This window comes from Dioszegia hungarica (assembly GCF_025882075.1).
Source record: "Dioszegia hungarica strain PDD-24b-2 chromosome Unknown MKK02contig_8, whole genome shotgun sequence".
Classification (NCBI taxonomy): Eukaryota; Fungi; Basidiomycota; class Tremellomycetes; order Tremellales; family Bulleribasidiaceae; genus Dioszegia; species Dioszegia hungarica.
The window spans coordinates 3,480,396-3,498,793 of NW_026515770.1; the positions used below are offsets into that span (position 1 = coordinate 3,480,396).

Sequence of the window (18,398 nt, forward strand, 5' to 3'; positions counted from 1 at the left end):
TGCTAGTGGCCAGAGTAGCCCGCGAAAAATCCTACGAAATACGATGGCTACCGCTTCAGTGAACGCCGAAGCAGGCCCGTCCTCCCCGCCAGGCTGGCACACCATGTGAGCTGTGCTCCCGCATTTCCACCCTGTGACTGTCGAGACTGAGCTGACTCGTACCTCTAGGTCTATGCGAGTCCCCTTTCCCGATCAGGGACACGCAAAGACGGCCAAACGAGCTCTCGAGGTGGATAGGGAACAGAATGCCGAATTTGTGGAACGGACATTAGAGGTCGAGGGGGATGAGCTAGTGATGTATGTCCTATCTTACATGCAACCACAAACAGCTCACGAGCATCGATGCCGCCAAGCCAGCGCTGACGCTACAGAAACTACGCAGCAACCACCGTGCGCCTTCTCCGACTATCGACCAACTCCTTCCTCTCCTCCCTCGACCTCGTTCTCCGCACCATGGCCGAGTTCGCCCCGGACCCTACTGTACCCCGAATATCAGACGACGAGCTGGAAAGAATACGCCTGGAGAGCAATAAGGGCGATGTGAAGGGGATCGAGTTGCGCGGGGATGGGAAAGGAGCGGGGAGCGGACAGGAAGTCAAGTAGCTTCGACAAAGCCAGGCCATCGTTATCGTTGCATGTATCTGCCCTGATCTGCTACGCCGATCTAGCTTCTAGCTGAACAGCTTGTTGACCGAGGTATTACCCTCAGCATTCTTCTTGAGCACCTTGGCGACCGCCATCTCAAAGTCTTCTTGGCCGACATACTGCCTTCTCTCGCGCAGTGCGTACATCCCTGTTGGGTCAGCTTGGCGATTGCGAATGTAAGCGAAGTCGCGAGCTGCACGTACCAGCCTCGGTGCAGATACCCCTCACTTCGGCACCAGAGCAATTACCCATCTTTTCTGCCAGAGACCGGAAGTTGATGCCTCTCTGCAATGACATCTGGAAGGTCAGCTCTTGGTCGGCACTGCGCACGCCACAACTGACCTTTCTAGAGTGGATCTTGAGAATAGTTATCCGGGCCTCAGGGTTGGGTGGCGGGAACTCAATTTTACGGTCGATACGTCCCGGACGGAGCAGTGCCGAGTCGAGAATATCGATACGGTTAGTCGCCATAATGACCTAAAAAGTGAGCTCAGACCTCTAATTTCGACCTAAAGACCTCAAAACTCACCTTGATGTTCTTGGTCGACTCAAATCCGTCAAGCTGGTTCAATAATTCCATCATTGTTCGCTGGACCTCGCTGTCCCCTCCACCGCCTCCGCTGCCTCCTCGACTACTCCCGATCGAGTCAATTTCATCCATAAAGATGATACTTGGCGCGTGTTCCCTCGCCATCACAAACAACTCCCGAACCATCCTACTTCCTTCTCCGATGTACTTTTGGACAAGCTCGCTTCCGGAGACACGGATGAATCGGCAGTCGGTATGGTGTGCCACTGCCCTGGCGAGCAGAGTCTTTCCAGTTCCGGGCGGACCGTAGAGCAATACACCCTTGGGTTGGGCGATACCGAGCGCCTCGAACAGTTCCGGGTGCTTGACAGGGAGCTCGATAACCTCTTTGATCTCCTTGATTTGCTTGTCGAGTCCACCGACCATTTCGTATGTCGAGTCAGGGACCTTTTCGACCATCATGAGCGAGACGAGGGGGTCAATCTTGTTGGGGAGGATAGAGTGAAGCATGTAGGAGTCGGAGCGGAGCGCGACGCGGAGATTGGGAGTGAGGGAGGAGAGGGGGATGTCCGGAGAGAAGTCGACGACTGAATGGTCAGCTATGGCGGAGGCAATGCAACAGCTAGCTCACCGTATTTCCCCTCAGGCTGGACCTTTACCAACACCTTCTTCTTCCCCATCACCTTGATCACCTCTCCGACATAGCTTCCCGGCTCTTGAAGAACCTGGAGTTCCTCCCTGAGCAATCGTACTAATGATCAGCTCTTGGTCCAGCTTCTGAACGACTGAGCTGATGCTCACCTCTCGTATTCAGAGCATTCCGCTGAGCTTCCAGCCGCCTCAGATTCTGCGTCTTCTTGGTGATCTCCAACTCGGCCGCCTCGATCTTATTGCGATAATACGTCTAACTCGATCAGCTTGGCGCTTACTCTTAAACGAGCACATCGCGGGTATTTCTGCTGAGACATACTTTGATCGTACTGCTCGATCCTGGCGTCTTGAACGCCTGTGTGGGCATGCTTTGGGTTGCTGTGGCTGCCATTGTGATTGATAGAGAGGTAGAGGTCTGGACAGTTGAAGCAAGGACAGGCTTGGACGACTTGGACGGTGACGCGAGCTACAAAAGGTGGGGGGAGCAAATAAAGCTCAGAGTTGCTCCACATTCCTTATGCCGCTTAACTTACTGGCAGCATGGCCGTGCAGTGAGTGGCGCTATGCCTAACCAGACTGCTATTGGGATCAGCTCCAGCTCCTTTGATGGATATCTCGCCGCTGCTAGATCGATGCATAGATTGGCTGAGGACACTTGCTCGACAGATCACAGCTAGGCCTACCTGAAAAAGATCACGTGATCACATCCGCCATCCCGTGCGTCATGCCATTCCAGCTCAGCTTGCTTTCAACGCGACGAGCAAAGCTCCAAAACACTCTCAGTAGTCAGTAGTGTTCTGCCCATCAAAGCCTCACGTGCATCGCCTACCTACAGCTTAGCTGTGGACAGACCGCCATGATCCTCAGACATCCCCTGCTTCTCCTGATAGCTGGGTACGTCATTTCCCGAGGTCCGACCTCTGTCCTTCAGCTGACCCGCCAGACTCATCTCCTCATTCCTCGTCCTCCCCATCCTCGCTCACAACCCGCTACCACCCCCTCTCCCCCCAAATGCCCCAATACTAGATGCTCGGGCGACAGGAGACCTCATCTGTCGCCCGTTTGGCTCATGCGAGCCCTGTCCGCCTGATGAGCTCGATCAGCCCTTCTGTATGCCGTATGGAAATCGGCGTCTGTTGCATTGTCGGAAACCGGGTCAGAGCACGGGCGGATCTGGAGCTGGAGGCGGGGCCGGTGCCGGGACTGGAGCCGGCAAAGACGGGGCGGGGGAGATACCGGCTTGGGAAGCATGTGGGAAGGTCGTCAAGAAGGAACGGCAGGACTTTTGGGAGTTCGTGGTGAGTCCAAGTCTCAATTGAGAAGCCTCGTCAATACGCCTTTGGCAGACTTGTACCTCTGTGGCAGAAGCTGACATGTCTGCAGACCTGTAATCTGCTATTCCTCATCGTGGCGCTTACGATCTTATGGGCGAGATCCAGTCAACTAGCGTCGCAGCAGTACAGACAGCTTGCAGCGAGGATAGGTATCCCGGGCGGAGGATGGCGAACATGACAGGGCTTTCTTATCGGTGTATGGATACCTCTGGGACTCAAATGGCCGTCCCGGCCAATCATACCAATGCGACTGGGCAGCCGTCAGCACCACATCGGCCCTCACACATGATACGTTGTTCCTCTCCGTTTGCCCAACAAGACTGCATCTTGGCTCTACGATGATCTATTTCCGCTTCTTCTCGATGCTCCAATCCACCCGTCTCAGCCCCATAGCCAACAAGAACATCCCGCCGACGACAGCAGCGACCGTCAGTGGCTTTTGCAGCAGTGCGGCCGTGGGGAAGGTATACGAGACCTAGCAAGTCAGCTTGAGCACTCACAACAGAGATCTGCCTCTAGCTGAATACGATACTCACATAGATAGTCTCCCCGTGGTTCTCTGTACATCTGCTCTTTTTGAGAGTGACAGTCGGTCTGCCAGTGGTGTCAAGATACGTCTTGATGACAGAGTGTGTAATACTGTCCACCTCGAACGGAGTAAACACCTCGACATCCCTACTTGTCAGCTTTTGTACCTCACCACTCTCCTGTACGTCCAGCTCACCTAGCTCCTTCTGGCAGAACAACCACCATCTCCATCTCATCCACCACCATGTCCTTCACGGCATTAAAGAACGGTACGCCCAACAACCTCTTGCCTCCCTCCGCAATCCTCAACACATCCCCCGCAGGCTGGTCATATCCGACAGTAAACGAATAGTTCCACCCGCCGAGGATAGGGTATCGCGGTCGGAGAGCCACATGCCCGTCAACCGAGCGCTGGGTCCGGATCTTCTTGCCCGCGGAGGACGAGGGCGGAGGAGGCACGGAGCCGGGCCGGAAGTGCGAGGTGGAGACGTTGCCGATGGTGTCGTAGTAATAGACCGAGTGGGCTTGGGCGGGGAGGCGGAGCTGGAGCTCGGTGAAGATCTGGGCGGGGACGGAGGCATGGAATCGCGATTGTTGGTGTGCCAGGCGGGAGAAGTGTCCTTTGAGCCTGAAAAGTCAGCTGTGTTCGCGAAATACACCGGTCGGCTGGGAACAGCTGGATGTATCGTCTTCCCCTGTAGATCATGGACGGTACTCACTTAGGCCCGATATTAACCAAATCCAGCTCATCCTGCGTATTCACGTTCGCACCCCAATGACTAACCTCCACCGCCCGCTTCAGGCTCCTCAGCGCCACCACCGCCTCCTTGTGTTCATAATGCACCGAGAATGGCGCCTGCTCCACACTCGACGCAGAACCCAGCGTCGGTGGGAGGTTGTGGAAGGGACCGAGGGTCAGAGTCGCGCCGGCGCGAGTGACGGTGTTGTCCCGAGTGTAGGTGGTTGGGATCTCGGGGTAGGAGAGGATGAAGGGGGTGGGGGATCTGGCTATAAGCTTGAGGAGTCTATATCACAGCATGCATTGGACATACCGGATCTTGACGCGCTCTACTTCGGTAGTGTACCAGCTCTCCACATACGTCGTGTTTGACTTCCAGAGCATGAACTGCGTTTCCGTCTGCGCGATCGATCCAGGCAGCGCAGAGCTCGCGCGGACCATCATCTCGGTGAGCGATATTGTCACCGTTCCATCCTTCTTCAAGCTCCCTAGGTCCACCTTTACAACAGGCAAGCTACAGCATCAGCCCGTCTCCGTGCCCGGCAGCTCGAGCACAACTCACCCCTCTTCCACCTCTTTCCGCAAGACCTGCGCCTTCCCGCCCACACTGACCTCCCACCAGTCCGCCACCTCCTTTCCTCTACTCGTACTCAACGCCAAGTGATATAAGCCCGGCGCGTCCGACAGCGCCTTGACGCTATATTGAGTCTGGGAGGAGGTGGTTGCTCCCCCGAGCTCGATGGTGCGTGCTATGGCGGTATTGAGGAAGTTTTGCGAGGGGGCGGCGAGGGTCAGGGGGAGGAGGAAGAGAGCGAGGGCGAGCATGCTGGGCTAGCTCTTCTTGTGATGACCGGCCGAGCTAGAAGAGGAGAGGTATGGTGCACCGTTGGCTGATGGTCTTGGGTGGTGGATGGTGGATCGTCGACGCGGGGAAGGCAAGCGATACTTGGCGGGGGTTTACCACGTCATCTCACTGGCCAGGATCATCAAGCCCCTCAAGAAATTCGCGACACGTACTGTTGTAACTATACTTCTACCTCGAGACACCTCAGCCGTTCTACTCAGCATGTACCCGCTTCTCCAGCCAAGGACGGGCTTCCAGCTTTGAGAAATCCCAACTCTCTTTCCGCTCTGACAAAGTCACTCAAATTTACTCAATACTTCTACTCTCCCTCCCCCACCCCCATCCCCTCCCTTCCCTATCCCCAACCCGCATTTCTGTGTACACTGTTCTCCACTCTCTACGAGTTCAGTGATAGGAAGCAATGCGACAGTAAAGTGGCTTAGCCTGTCGGTTTCTCTTCGGAGGGATAGCAGGCGGTCGCAGCTTCGGCTCGTTTCTTCATGGCTGGTAACCCGTCCCTTTTACGGGGCGGGACGGTATCCACCCTCGATAATAGTTGAGCTGCACATCACGCCCACGCATCGTATTCTTGTATGTCTGATTATGTACCCCTGCTCTCAATGTCCCTGACAGTAAATGGATCTTTTCGTTCGACTCTATATTGCAAGCGCGGCAGCAGAAGGGTAGGAGATACTGGTTACATGCAGTCTGCTTCTTCTCTAATTGATGACCTGCTCGAATTTCCCCTACTGCGCCGCCGGTACCTGCTGCCCATACTGACTTGCAAACCAGTCCTTGACTGCGTACATCAGCTTTCGCCCTCTGATTGTCATCATGATAAGACGTAAACTCACACTGCTGGTCCTCGACACTGTACCCATACTGCGCCCAGTACGCCGCGAACTGCGCATACGCCTCCGTTCCCGGCTGGGGCATGACCTGTCCCGCACCCGCACCGCCCGCGGGCGTCTGACCGCCGACCGCCGGAGTCTGGCCCGCTTGCGGCGGGGTGGGCTGATACTGCGCTTGCGCTTGTTGCTGGGGATCAGCGGGAACTCTTTGCTGTCAGAAGGGTAGGACTCACCTGGTAGTACGCAGCATAGTCCGGTCCATTGTTCGTAGCCGCATAACTTCCCGATCCTGGCTGGTATACACCCGGCGCACCGCCCCCAGCCGTCCCGTCTCGTGCCTTCTGGTATTCTATCCGCAGGACGACGAGGAGGTCTTCTGCCAGTTGTCGAGCCCGGTCAACTTGGTCCTGATTAGGTGCCCTGGTGGGTCAGCTAGGTGCTCTCTAAGGATCACCGTAGAGCATTTCGCAGCCTGACTTACGCAACGTTAATGTGCATGGGCTCCTCTGCTTCTCTGCCGGTATCGGCCTCCATGAAGCCTGATCCCATACCCTTGATCTGCACCCTCGCACCAGTCTCGGCTTGGATGTACTTGACAAACATACCCTGTACAGTCAGCTTAGCCCTCGTGTACCTCCTGGACACCTCCAGCCCCCATCCCCATGCCCTTTCCGGTCCCGCTGGATCACTCTTCCCCCTCCCAACCAAAATGAAACCTCACTCACCCCCGGCCCCACCGTCTTCGCCCGAACATTAAAATTCCTCAGACTCTCCAGCCCAATAGGCAATTTCGCCTCGGGCCACTTGACCCTCCCACCAGGCAACCACCCTTCTGGTGGCGGCAGCCCCAACGCCCTGTTCCGCGCCGCCATCGTCCTCGGGTCGAGGAGCGGTCCGAGGTCCTGGTCGATCAATTCATTGACCTTGGCGACGGCATTGTCGAGCACGACTTGGGAGTTGGCGACGATGTGGAGGTAGAGCGGGGTTTCGCCCGGCATGAGCTTGGAGCGGTCGGGAATCCAGACACCTTTGGTGGTTATCACGGCGCCGGTCTCCTCTTCGATCTGGGGGTCAGCTGCTGTACGAGTGTAGGTTGTTCAGTCAGGATATTGTATTGGCTCCGACCCTGGCTTCCTTCGAACGTGGATGGGTAGATACACCTGGTCGTGCTCCTGAAGCGCAAGACCAGGCCATTTCCGCCTCCTCTCTATTCCCGCCATCCCCCTCCAGCAACACCACCATCTCAACTCCAACCTCTTGCCCCTTGGCCCATACTCCACACTGCCCACACCATACCACTCGCATCCACCTCAACTCCTCCATGCTCAAGCCAACTCACCTGCTTCTGCGTCGGCCCCTTTGTCAACAAATATCGATTTCTCAAATCGTTAATCTCGATATCCCGCACAAAGTCCCCTTCCTCCTTCTCCCGCCTCATCAATTCATTGCCCGCTACGCCCGGCCTCAGACTCGCGGCGATCTTGGCAGCGATAGCAGCGGCGGCGGTGATGGCTGCGTCGGAGGGTTTGGTGTCCGGGGTGGAACCGCCAGCCGCGGCGGGTGCGGCGCTGGAGGAGGAAGAGGGGGCGTCCCAGCGGGATGCACGGTCGGCCATTGTGCTTGATATGGTGTGCAGAGTAGAGAGAGCTAGGGATTGTGGATGTAGCTTGAGTGTATGAGAAAGGCAAGAGAGGCAAGACCGGCGAGCAAGAGCCAGCTGGAAAGGAAAGCTTCTTATCGGAGGGACCGAATAACGTTGTCTCTGCCCCTCCTACCCTGCCTCTTGCGCTGTGAGCCTGTGACTGCGTAGCTGAGCCCTCCACCACGATGATAGCCATACTCAGTACTGAGCAGGGAGGTGCCCGGTAACCTCCATATCATATCAGATAGCTCGAAAGGTCTGAAGATACTGCAAACGAATGATATTGCCCGAGGCGAGCGAGGTACTTCTAAGGTTGCGATGCGCCACCCTGCATTCTGCCGGGACAGTCAGACCAGAGTCCCATCGCTCCTGCCAGTCAGTACGCAGTTGACAGATCGAACAGTGGTGGTAGGCTGGTACCCACCGGTGCTAGGGCATGGTGCCTCGCCCGTTCCCACCGCTTCTCACTCTCGCTTTCCCAGCTCCTTGCCCTGTCTTCCGTACCATACCCACGCCAGTGTCGCGCCCGGGCCAACGACAGCCGTACTCAGCAGCACGTTGACCGCATCCACCAGCGCAGATCCCTGCTTCTTCCCCGCCCTAGCCCTGTCCTCCGCAAACGTCTGGGCACACCACACCGATGTCGCCGCAAAGATGACCGCGTAGTCGATCTGGAAGATGAAGTGGGTAGCGGCCTCAAACGACGGCGAGCTGCCCACAGTTGGCAAGAAGATCGAGCTGAGGGTGACGGAGGGGTATCTGTCCGAGATGCAAGCGTAGAGGGTCCCGACGTGCCCGGCGGCGGCGATGAGACCTACGATGGCGATCGCTGCCTTTAGATGGGGAGTAGGGGATCCGACCGAAGAGGCGAATCGGCTGAGGATGAACCAGGTGATATTGACCAGTACGGGACTGGGCTGCCAGAACGCCGTAGCGAGCATGGTGTGCTCGATATTGGCGAAAGGGTAGTACATAAGCGCCGTGGGGAGGAGGTAGCCGAGGATGATAGAGGGGAGGAGCGTTTTGGCCCAGTTTGTAGGGACGAGTCTAGCACCAGTGGGCTTGTTGAATGTGAGCGAGTGGGCAATAAAGTACAGGGGGATGACCACTGCCCCGCCGACCGTCTGATACAGTGACGCCCAGAGGGAGGTACTGCCCATCAGCCCCGATACTTCCCGATACTCACAAGACCACCAAGGACCACTTCCTCGTCCGTACAGACTCGATCGAGAAGACCAGCATGACCGGGGCGAAAGCCACCAGGAAGTTGACCTGCTGGATTTGGATATGCTTCTGGAAGCCCGCCGAGCCGGAGAGAAAGGCAGTGACGAGGATACTGAGGAAACCGTCTAGGCCAGAGATACCGGTGTAGTGTCGGCGCATGATGGTCGTGGGCCGGCCGGGATAGTTGAAGGGCGCAGAGGAGGTCATGAGGGGCTCGAGAACCTTGCCGGTGAGTTGACTAGGAGGCCCGAGGCGCATGTGGTACAGAGCCACAGCGGAGAGGGCGAGGTAGATGCCGTAGTAGGGCCATCGGGATGGTGCGGATTGCGGCGTGGTGAAGGCCATCTTGAGCAGGTATACTCGTATATGTGTGAAGGTAGAGATGTGGGAGGGGATCCTTCGTCGAGGCTACAGTATGTAGAGCAAGGTGAGCTACTGCTGAATCTGGCTAGCGCGGTCCCTCGTGCACTCGTGGTCCCCGCACCGCCGAGACGGACGGATCTGGGATCTGGCCGAGATGAGGAATGTGGCGCGGCTGTTCCAGCGATCGTTGAACCCCCTCTTTCCCTATCACATGCATGGATGGTGCTAACAGTCTCGGGCGCCTACGCGCGAGACATAGCCATTTGTCTTCTGCACAGACTCCACCGCCGTATAATCCTGCACAGAAGACACCTGTTGCAGAGCAGGAGCAGGGAGGAGATAGATTCCGGTGCCTGGATAGAAAGGATCCGGGATGCCCAAAGCTCACAAGGCGCGTCGGCCCATCGCTTGGCTCTATTGCGCCCTACTATATAGCTTGGTCCTCTCCATCCGCCCTGCTGAGGCGACGATCTCAGTCCGCAGCGCGATGAGAGGAACAACGCAGCAACCAGTGCGAGATCGGGGGGCCCGCAAGCCAAGCCACGCATATGACGCACGTCGCACGCCCACACTCGAAAGGACCCCCCTGAAACTTTGATTGACCTCACCCCTTCTTTACCGGTGAGGATGCAACACGCCTTCCCGACAACATCTCTGACTACCTCGAAGGTACATCACAAGCTGTGATTAGTGACTATACGCGATAGCCTGCGCTGGTCGCACTCGCTCCACCATCTCCCCGCGACATCGCTGTGTCTCGGCTCGGGCGGACCGTGCACCGCTTCAGATCTCCCCGCCCTCTCGACCCATATCCATCGCGCCAACCATAAATCTGACTATACTCCGCCGGTCGTGATCGTCCTTTGTCCTCACGTCAACTCCGCTTCACACCGGTCAACACCTCTTCTCTTCGCATATCACCATGCTCGCGAAGCACCTCGTCGCGCTCGGATTCTTATCGCCACTGGCAATGGCTCAATCGTCATCATCGGCGGTTGGAGCCGGGGTTCTACCGTCCACCCAGGTCGTCCCCTCGGCCACCAGTCGATCAGCTTCTGCTGCTGCATCTTCTTCAAGCGTTTCCGCTACGCCCACTTACTCTGGTCCGCCAGCACTGGTCCTGCCGAGCTTGAGTACCTATACGGCCTGTGCGAGCGCTAGGTGAGCTTCCAAGTCCGTCTGGCCACGAGTGCAGAAGCTGATATGCGCAGATTGAATTGGCAGCTTCTCAATGCCAACCCAGCTTCCTATACCGTCACCTTCGGCGCGCACAACTCGGGCGTGGATCAAGCCATCCCAAGCGCGAGCAGCTCGCCTGCCGTCCCCTCAGTCACTACCACTCCTCTTGCCCTTGTTGCCGCATCCACCTTACGACCCATCACTTTACCCATCGCTCCTGCATCCTCCGCGTCGTCCAGCTCCGCTACGCGCGCCCCGGTCGTCCGTGATCTCCCCCTCCAACATGCCCAACCCGTCAAGCGCACGAGACTCAGCATCAATCAGACACTCGGTACGAACCCTGCTAGCTTTGGCTATACCATACCGGTCGCACTGCCGGAGGGACGGTACATGCTTGTCGCAAGCGTGCCGGCCCTGGGCTTGATGGCGTCTACGCCATTCACGGTGCTAGAATCAAGCGATACGTCTTGCTTGGCGGCATTCGCGGCACTATCTGCCAGTCTGAGCTCCAGCGCCAGCTCGAAGGCCACCGCTTCGTCAGGCGGCGCACAGACAAGCGGGAGTGCGGCAGGCTCAGGAGGTGCGCCAGTGGGTGCTATAGCGGGAGGGATAGTAGGTGGGCTGGCGGTACTGGCGATCATAGGAGGGGTGATCTTCTGCTTGATGCGGCGGAAGAGGCGGAGTAGGGCGGCTGAAGGCGGAGGGAACGTGATGCGAGAGTCTGAGAAGGCGTACAATGGCGCGTCGGCCACAACCGGTCGATCCATCTCGCGCCCGCAGCGAATCCCCAGCGAGGCAGCTATATCTCCACCATCGTCAAACTCGTCACATGGTCCCTCTTCGTACCCCTTCAACTCCGCTATGGCACGAAACCAAGCCATCGGACCCAGCCTCCCCCAAAGTCAGCGAGGCAGCATCTCGACTTTCGACTCTCCCTTCGGCAAGTCCCCTATCGATACCCCTCGGCCTGCGGAATCAGCCGTACTGCGCGGCGAAAGGGAGATGGAGAGGGAATACAACGATCCCTTCGCTACGCCTCTCGGAAACCCTCATCGTCGTTCCGTCCCAGTCACGGCCGTATCACCGCCTGCTCGGCCGGAATCAGAGGTCGATCCGGGGCGTCGGGCATCGTCACCCGTCCCTGCTTTCTCCGGCTCTGTTCCTTTCGGCGCATACCCCTCTGCCGCCGGTCCCGCCAGTTCGAACGCTAGCCAAACTCCTGGGCGGTCCCCATCCGGCTCGGAGATGGCCAGGCGTCCAAGCGTCGGTGGAGGGACGGAGGCGGGCATGATGAGGAAGGGAAGCACGAAGCGGAAGCCTGTACCGAGTCTGGGTCCAGAATTGCGGAGACAGATGGATGGGGATAAGAGGAGTCCAAGTGGAGAGAGTAGTCCGGCGGGAGGGAGTGTGAGGAAGAAGCAGCAGTTCAGCTTGATGCCGGACATGCCGACCGCATAGGGGGAGGGCTGGACCCTTACCGCAGATATATAGGGGAGGCAAGGAGCAAATATGGGTACACGTAGGGGCCTGAAGGATGATTTGTATATAAGCGTGTTTGAGTATATGGATATCTATGCGGTACATGCCCATCGTGGAAGACTTTAAAACAAGTCTAACTTTCTTATCGCCGGGGCCCAGTGCAGGTGGCATCTTACCGGCCGTTTCAGGTGCACTCAATCAGTGTACATAAGTCCATCAATATGGTCTGTCAGCAACGGCTCAAACTGGTACTTCTGTCGGCTTGACAGGTTCCCATACGCATAGCTCAGAGGGGTCTGCCTTCCTGCTTGGGTATCGCCTGAGCGCACCTGCTCATCCCTTCGCAGGTCACCTCAAACCCGCCGAACACGCCACACGGCGTCACCCAGTCCTCGGGCTCATCGCCGTTGATGTTGAAGATGACAATGTCTTCCTTGGCAGCCCAGCTCCCGTTCACCTCGCACTGTAAGAGCTTGTCAGCTCTGGTCCACTTCGTACTAGTAGGCAGCGCTAGCCATTGTCAGGGGCGGCCGGCCGCTGGACTCACGGAAGCTTCCTTTCGCTTCCCCTCAACGCCCTTCACCTTGAATCGGTACGCTTGACTGCCGATCAGGTTGCCGTTGGGCTCGATGGGGATCGAGATGACATTGCTCTCGGGCTTGCTCGGATCGAAAGTGACGAGGTTCTTGTCGTCGCCTTTGTACCGGATCTCCACAGTACGAGCGATGACCTGAGTGACTCCAAGGATGGCAGCGAGGCCGAAGAGAATTTGCGGAGAGAGCATACTGCGGATGATTCTTTGATGCGGTCTTGTTTGATGCGAGCAGAGTCGGGCAAATTGCTGGGAGGAGATCGCTAGCGGACCAGACCAGATGCTGTCTTATCATCCCGCGGTCTGTAGTGCATTGTCGTCTCGCGTTCGACCGCACAGTCGATACGGGACAAGAGTAGAAAGGGTCCTTCGTGTTGAGGTGCGGCAGCCCCTTGGGACGATAGGTCACCCTTGAACCACCCCTGGCTTGTCGTCACTCGTCAGAAAGCCTGCGTCACTTTGTACGTTTCAGTGCGTGTTTCAGCTCATGTTTCAGACTTTCATCGTGTGTTTCAGTGTCCCCGCTCGATGTCCAGTGCCTGGTCAAAGGAGTATACGCGCCAGCCTAGCTAGCTGCCCCGCATTCGTCCCCTGGAGCGTCTGTTTGATCTGGGGTGGAAACGTCCTCGGTCACCGTCGTGGTACCACTATTGCTGGCAAATGCAATAAACAGCTTCGCCACCCGTTGGTGTAGCATGCGATTCGCCACCCAGTTCCGAGGTTATGGCAACTTTGATCTCCTGCAGAGTTTCGGCGCGGGACATTGGTACATACATCGCATGCTCAAAGTAGACTACAATCAGGACAATGGCAGACTCTGAAATGTCTGAGTTCAAAGAGGGTTGGCTGAAGCGACCGGTGCCGCGACCGCGACGCACTCGCCCAAGCCCTCACAGGTGGCCTTGAACCCGCTGACCTTGCCACAAGGCATCACCCAGTCCTCGGGCTCATCGCTGATATGGAATACTACCAGGTCTTCCGAGGTACCCCAATTGCCATTCACCTCGCACTGGAGGGGGGGTCAGCATAGGTTCACTTCAATCGCAGCAGGATAAATCAAGACCCACTCTGGTCTCCTTGCGCTTCCCCTCACCCTCGGCGGCCTTGACTTTGAACTTGAACGCCTCGCTGCCGATCAGGTCACCGCTGGGCTCGATGGGGATGGAGATGACATTGTTGTCGGGCTGACCGTTGAAGACAACGAGGTTCTTGGCTTCGCCGTTGTAGCGGATCTCGACGGTACGGGCGGCGGCGTGGGTGACCGTCATGCCGAGGATGGCAGCGAGGCCGAAGAGGACACGAGGAGAGAACATGCTAGGACGACTGCGGGTCTGTGGTGCGCAGTCTCGTGAGTAAGGTCTTGGTCTGCGTCAGCCGACTTATTGAGATCCTGATCTGGCGATTGCAAAGGCGGAGTGGGCGACCGCTCCTGTCTTATCGTATTGAGTACATGCGTATTGCTTTGTTCTCGACTCTCGAGCCCAGGGCCTTCAAGGGGCGTCATTATAACGGATCATAGGTGAAGCGCGTGGCAGCTACTTGAGACGGAAAGTATACCTGGAGGGCGCCTGCTTTGTGGTCAGGCTCTCACAGGGTTTCACCCTGCATTTCAGTGTGTTAAGTTTTCAAGAGCAGACTGGGGATGCATACGACTCGTTTGGCTCTTCTTATATATTCCAGACCTATCGATAGCTAACCTATCAAGCTATCGATACCTAGCGACCTACTGATAGCCTATCGATAGCTAACCTATCGATAGCCCTAAGCTATCAACCTAGCGATAGCTAACCTATCGCTAGCTATTGCCTATCGCTTCGATAGTCCACTGATAGCTACCACTTCCGGTATGCCAAGCTGATGAGCCTTATCATGCGCTAACTTTAACACAGTGTCCCGTTTCGCATTTACAAAGGCGTCTATGTCAGCCTGCCTGGATCGATATAACACTGTGGTCCGCTAGCTCTGATACCGAACGCGCGCGGAGTTTCCAGTCGACATGGACACCGATGTCGATGCCGATGTCGACTGAGGACTGCGCGCGTAGTCCTGATACCGCCCTGGTGAAGGCATCGCACCGTCGTGATTCACGACATCCGCGGCAAACGGCCGCAGAGCTTATAGTGTACATGTGCGTATATAGATCAGGCTTGGATTGGCTTAGTGGCCATCGCGTAGTCCTCGCACCTCCTCAGCCCTCCATCGCAGGTGACCACGAACCCGCTCTGCCAGGCACACGGTGTCACCCAGTCCTGAGGCTCATCGCTGATATGGAAAACAACGATGTCTTCCTTGGTATCCCAGCTCCCATTCACCTCGCACTATAGCCAGCTGTCAGCCCGGGACTCCGGCATTTGTAACACTAACAATAAACTCACCGTAGTCGTCTTTCGCTTCCCCTCGCCCTCCGCAGCCTTCACCATGAACCTGTATGCCTGATTACCAATCAAATTACCGCTGGGTTCGATAGGGATGGAGATGACCTTCTTGTCGGGCTCGTGGTTGAAAGTGACCAGATTCTCGGCTGCTCCGTCGTAGCGGATCTCCACGCTACGCGCGGCGGCATCTCTGATCGTCAAACCGAGGATGGCGGCGAGGGCGAAGAGGATGCGCGTAGAGAACATGCTGGATCGTGGATTGCGGGTCAGGTCTTACTGTATCTGGGCTGAATCAGCTGATCGAGTCTGTTAATGAGCAGGAAGAGTAGTGCTGCTCTTAGAGCCGTACAATGCGCATCAAGGCTTGTTGCTTTGTTGTCAGCCCCGCAGTCAGCAAGGGACATCAATAGAAAGGATATCTCGTGAAGGGAGCAGGAGCCCCTTGATACGGATACGGTACATCACCCTTGATGTTTCTCTCGAATTTCGTCAGAGCGCTCCCCGTTGACACTGATGCGTCTCATAGACCTGGCTCGAGGGGCAGTATCTCGAAGGAGCGTATGTCAGCCTGCTCGGATTACTGGAATGCCAGTATCCTTATGCGTCCCGTTTGTGAGGGGAAGTCGTGCTATAGATCGACTTACGACAAGGTACTCGTTCAGTGACCAGTCACGTCTATCAGTATATAAGTACGTACAGGTACATCAGATCTGCTATCACATAGACGCCAACGTCACTCGATCTCGCAGGCTTTTGTGAGAACAGAACGACGTCCGCCAGCTCTCAGTTGACCCTGTCCGCAGTGAGTATCTTCTGGAAGCACCTCGTGTCCAGCCCCTCGCAGATGACCTCAAAGCCGCCAAGCCCGCCGCAAGGGGTCAGCCAGCTCTTTGGCTCATCGTTGATATGAAAGACGATGGACTCTTCCGAGTTGTCCCAATCTCCTGTCACTGTGCACTTTGGGAACGTATCAGCATGTGGGCCATTTCATGCGCAGCATTGCGGTGGGCGTTATGCAGACGAACTCACAGTACTCTCTTTTCGCTTCCCCTGGCCCTCGGCAGCCTTCACTTTGAACTTGTACTGCTGCATGCCGATCAATTTTCCGTTGGGCTCGATCGGGATAGAGATGACGTTGCTGTCAGGCTTGCTGAGGTCGGAAGTGACGAGGTTCTTGGCTTCACCGTCGTAGCGGATCTCGACAGTGCGGGCGGCGGCCTGGGTGATGCTGAGGACGGCAGCAAGGCCAAAGATGACGCGGGCAGAGAACGTGCTGGGTCGCTGTCGTTCTTTGGGTGTATGAGTCAGGTCTTGTGAATCGACCAAAATTGAGTAAATTGCTGCCTCAGTGAGAGCGGACCAAACACGCTGGCGCTGCACTCTTATATTCCCCGTATGTTGTCCACTGCTTTGTTGTCGACAATACAGTCAATAGGGATGGCGGCAGAAAGGAATGCATGTGTAAGGTGAACTGACGAATACCGCAGCCCCGTGGGAGTCTAGACGGGTGTCATCTATAGTGTCCCCATAATTCATCGCGTGACATGCTTACAGACGCGGTTTCTCAAAGGAGTAGGGTCAATGGAGCGTGCGGCCTCGGATCCTGGACCCGTATGCATACGCTTGATCGGGTACGGGTATCTGTCGGGTATTTCCAAATTCCCGTAGTATCCGCACCCGTGCTTGGTGCTGATGCCTTATTAATTCGAGCGGTTCCACCAAACGTGGATTGTTGAGTGCGTAATCAGTATATAAGTACATTCAATCGGTGCTGAAAGATTACTACGGCTGCGACTCAATCTCGTCTCTCCAGTCGCGTAGTAAGCTCATTTCGATTGATCTCAAGTAGGCTGCCCTAGGCCTGTAGCCTTCACCCTCTGATGGCAATCGCCCTGTCCTTCACAGCTCACCCTGAACCCGCCGGTCCGGCTACACGGAGTCACCCAGATATCGGGCTGATCGTTGATGTCAAAGACAACTATGTCTCCGGCGGTGCCCCAAGTCCCATTCACCTCACACTAGAGAATCGTGTCAGCTTTCGCCCCATGACTTCGTTCGCGGTAATACGCAATGCGCAGGTGGGCTCACCTCAGTTTCCTTTCGCGTCCCCCGGATCTCCTTCAGCTTGAACCGAAAGGTCTGGTGCTCCTTGAGATCGCCATTCTCCTCGATTGGGATACTGATGACGTTGGCTTCGGGTTTGCCGTCGAACGTGATGAGGTTCTTGGCATCGCCCTTGTAACGGAGCTCCACGGTCCGAGCGGTGGCTTGGGCTAAGCCGAGGATGGCAGCAAGGCCGAAGAGGATACGGGGGGATAACATGCTTGGTCTTGCGTCAGATGGATCTTGATTGATCGGACAACTTGATACCTTGATGATCTCTTGATTGATCGGAGAACTTGATGATCTGACTTGACAGTATGTCGAGTGGGCGAATTCAGATGGAGCCGCTCTCTCATCACCCGGTCGCAGGTCCTGTTGCTTTGTTGTCGACACCACTAGTCAGTAAGGGAAAGCAAGTGAAAGGAGCAGTCTCGGACGCCGCGCAGCAGCTCCTTGATGCACCTCAGCTCACCCTTGATTCTCCCTTGACGATCTTAGATGTGACATATAACAGGGGCTGGGCGACTCCCTGCTACAGTATCCCAATACAATGTCACACTAGGAACAGGAGTCAAAAGGAATGAGGATGAGATGCTGGCCAGGCTCTCCAACATGCGCTAATGCCTTTACATCCTCCAGGGGTCATTCAGTGAGCGTCTCAGCGCAGTGCGGTCGAAGAAGGATCCGCCATCGTATGTGGTCAATGAGGATCAGTACTGGCCGTCTTCGAAGAGCCACTATGCGAGCACGAGTCATGTGTCATATACATCAGGTCACGGCCGGAAGGAGCAAACAAATGGGTCCCCACCACCCGCGCCTCCTCCCCTCAATGGGGTTTCATTGATCAGGGAGATGACTATCGCCGGGCGGTGCACACATGCCCCCCGCCTTCTCTGTACAAGTGATTGTGAAGCCCTTGTATTGGGCACATGGACCCACCCAGTAGTTTGGGTCGTCGCTGATGCGGAATTCGACGAGGTCGTCATTGACACCGGCTTGCCACGTCCCGTCGACCTGGCACTACACAGCGTCAAATGTGTGCGGGCGGGCTTAGGCAATAAATAGACTCACGTTGGCCCAACCTCGCTTCCCATCAGGCTTCACCTTGAACTTGAACGACTCGTGGTATTCCAGATCGCCGTTCGGCTCGATGTCGATCTTGATGGCGTTGGTGTCTGGATTGCCGTCAAAAGTAACAAGGTTGGCGGCGCCGCCCTTGTACGTGAGCGTGACCGTTCGGGCAGCTTGAGCGACACCGAGAGCGGCAGCGAGGCCAAAGAGAATGCGGGTGGGGAACATGCTGGATTGCTTGCGCGGGAT

The 18,398-nt window shown here is 56.5% G+C and overlaps 11 protein-coding genes across 11 annotated transcripts; 4 read left to right on the forward strand and 7 right to left on the reverse strand.

The window, feature by feature from the left end:
• Positions 1–43: 43 nt before the first annotated feature.
• MKK02DRAFT_45066 (transcription factor Pcc1-domain-containing protein) lies at positions 44–603 on the forward strand (the record flags this gene model as incomplete). Its single annotated transcript, XM_053093220.1, has 3 exons — positions 44–105; positions 169–297; positions 372–603. The coding sequence occupies 3 exons, from the start codon at positions 44–46 to the stop codon at positions 601–603; spliced, it is 423 nt and encodes a 140-aa protein (XP_052946136.1).
• A 68-nt stretch (positions 604–671) lies between these two features.
• On the reverse strand, positions 672–2,216 carry MKK02DRAFT_45067 (putative 26S protease regulatory subunit 6B; the record flags this gene model as incomplete). The annotated part of the gene is made up of 7 exons (XM_053093221.1): positions 672–793; positions 849–942; positions 988–1,122; positions 1,175–1,761; positions 1,806–1,925; positions 1,976–2,078; positions 2,145–2,216. 7 exons carry the CDS (start codon positions 2,214–2,216, stop codon positions 672–674), a joined length of 1,233 nt encoding a protein of 410 aa, XP_052946137.1.
• Positions 2,217–2,681: 465 nt separating this feature from the next.
• MKK02DRAFT_45068 (uncharacterized protein) lies at positions 2,682–3,144 on the forward strand (the record flags this gene model as incomplete). The annotated part of the gene is made up of 2 exons (XM_053093222.1): positions 2,682–2,719; positions 2,769–3,144. 2 exons carry the CDS (start codon positions 2,682–2,684, stop codon positions 3,142–3,144), a joined length of 414 nt encoding a protein of 137 aa, XP_052946138.1.
• A 358-nt stretch (positions 3,145–3,502) lies between these two features.
• MKK02DRAFT_37113 (Ribophorin I) lies at positions 3,503–5,251 on the reverse strand (the record flags this gene model as incomplete). Its single annotated transcript, XM_053089564.1, has 6 exons — positions 3,503–3,634; positions 3,696–3,834; positions 3,884–4,315; positions 4,407–4,691; positions 4,740–4,940; positions 4,989–5,251. The coding sequence occupies 6 exons, from the start codon at positions 5,249–5,251 to the stop codon at positions 3,503–3,505; spliced, it is 1,452 nt and encodes a 483-aa protein (XP_052946139.1).
• A 765-nt stretch (positions 5,252–6,016) lies between these two features.
• Positions 6,017–7,736, reverse strand: MKK02DRAFT_45070 (uncharacterized protein; the record flags this gene model as incomplete). Its single annotated transcript, XM_053093223.1, has 6 exons — positions 6,017–6,069; positions 6,125–6,308; positions 6,355–6,541; positions 6,603–6,727; positions 6,847–7,185; positions 7,461–7,736. The coding sequence occupies 6 exons, from the start codon at positions 7,734–7,736 to the stop codon at positions 6,017–6,019; spliced, it is 1,164 nt and encodes a 387-aa protein (XP_052946140.1).
• A 491-nt stretch (positions 7,737–8,227) lies between these two features.
• On the reverse strand, positions 8,228–9,332 carry MKK02DRAFT_45071 (uncharacterized protein; the record flags this gene model as incomplete). Its single annotated transcript, XM_053093224.1, has 2 exons — positions 8,228–8,915; positions 8,950–9,332. The coding sequence occupies 2 exons, from the start codon at positions 9,330–9,332 to the stop codon at positions 8,228–8,230; spliced, it is 1,071 nt and encodes a 356-aa protein (XP_052946141.1).
• A 940-nt stretch (positions 9,333–10,272) lies between these two features.
• On the forward strand, positions 10,273–11,987 carry MKK02DRAFT_45072 (uncharacterized protein; the record flags this gene model as incomplete). Its single annotated transcript, XM_053093225.1, has 2 exons — positions 10,273–10,511; positions 10,562–11,987. 2 exons carry the CDS (start codon positions 10,273–10,275, stop codon positions 11,985–11,987), a joined length of 1,665 nt encoding a protein of 554 aa, XP_052946142.1.
• A 307-nt stretch (positions 11,988–12,294) lies between these two features.
• Positions 12,295–13,913, reverse strand: MKK02DRAFT_33576 (uncharacterized protein; the record flags this gene model as incomplete). Its single annotated transcript, XM_053088743.1, has 5 exons — positions 12,295–12,498; positions 12,556–12,849; positions 12,873–13,026; positions 13,479–13,609; positions 13,668–13,913. The coding sequence occupies 5 exons, from the start codon at positions 13,911–13,913 to the stop codon at positions 12,295–12,297; spliced, it is 1,029 nt and encodes a 342-aa protein (XP_052946143.1).
• An 828-nt stretch (positions 13,914–14,741) lies between these two features.
• On the reverse strand, positions 14,742–15,221 carry MKK02DRAFT_45075 (uncharacterized protein; the record flags this gene model as incomplete). Its single annotated transcript, XM_053093226.1, has 2 exons — positions 14,742–14,918; positions 14,976–15,221. 2 exons carry the CDS (start codon positions 15,219–15,221, stop codon positions 14,742–14,744), a joined length of 423 nt encoding a protein of 140 aa, XP_052946144.1.
• Positions 15,222–15,488: 267 nt separating this feature from the next.
• On the forward strand, positions 15,489–16,292 carry MKK02DRAFT_33578 (uncharacterized protein; the record flags this gene model as incomplete). Its single annotated transcript, XM_053088744.1, has 3 exons — positions 15,489–15,533; positions 15,700–15,777; positions 15,810–16,292. 3 exons carry the CDS (start codon positions 15,489–15,491, stop codon positions 16,290–16,292), a joined length of 606 nt encoding a protein of 201 aa, XP_052946145.1.
• Positions 16,293–16,770: 478 nt separating this feature from the next.
• Positions 16,771–18,377, reverse strand: MKK02DRAFT_33579 (uncharacterized protein; the record flags this gene model as incomplete). The annotated part of the gene is made up of 6 exons (XM_053088745.1): positions 16,771–16,830; positions 16,886–16,993; positions 17,064–17,450; positions 17,551–17,607; positions 18,018–18,098; positions 18,150–18,377. The coding sequence occupies 6 exons, from the start codon at positions 18,375–18,377 to the stop codon at positions 16,771–16,773; spliced, it is 921 nt and encodes a 306-aa protein (XP_052946146.1).
• Between the last annotated feature and the right edge of the window lie 21 nt (positions 18,378–18,398).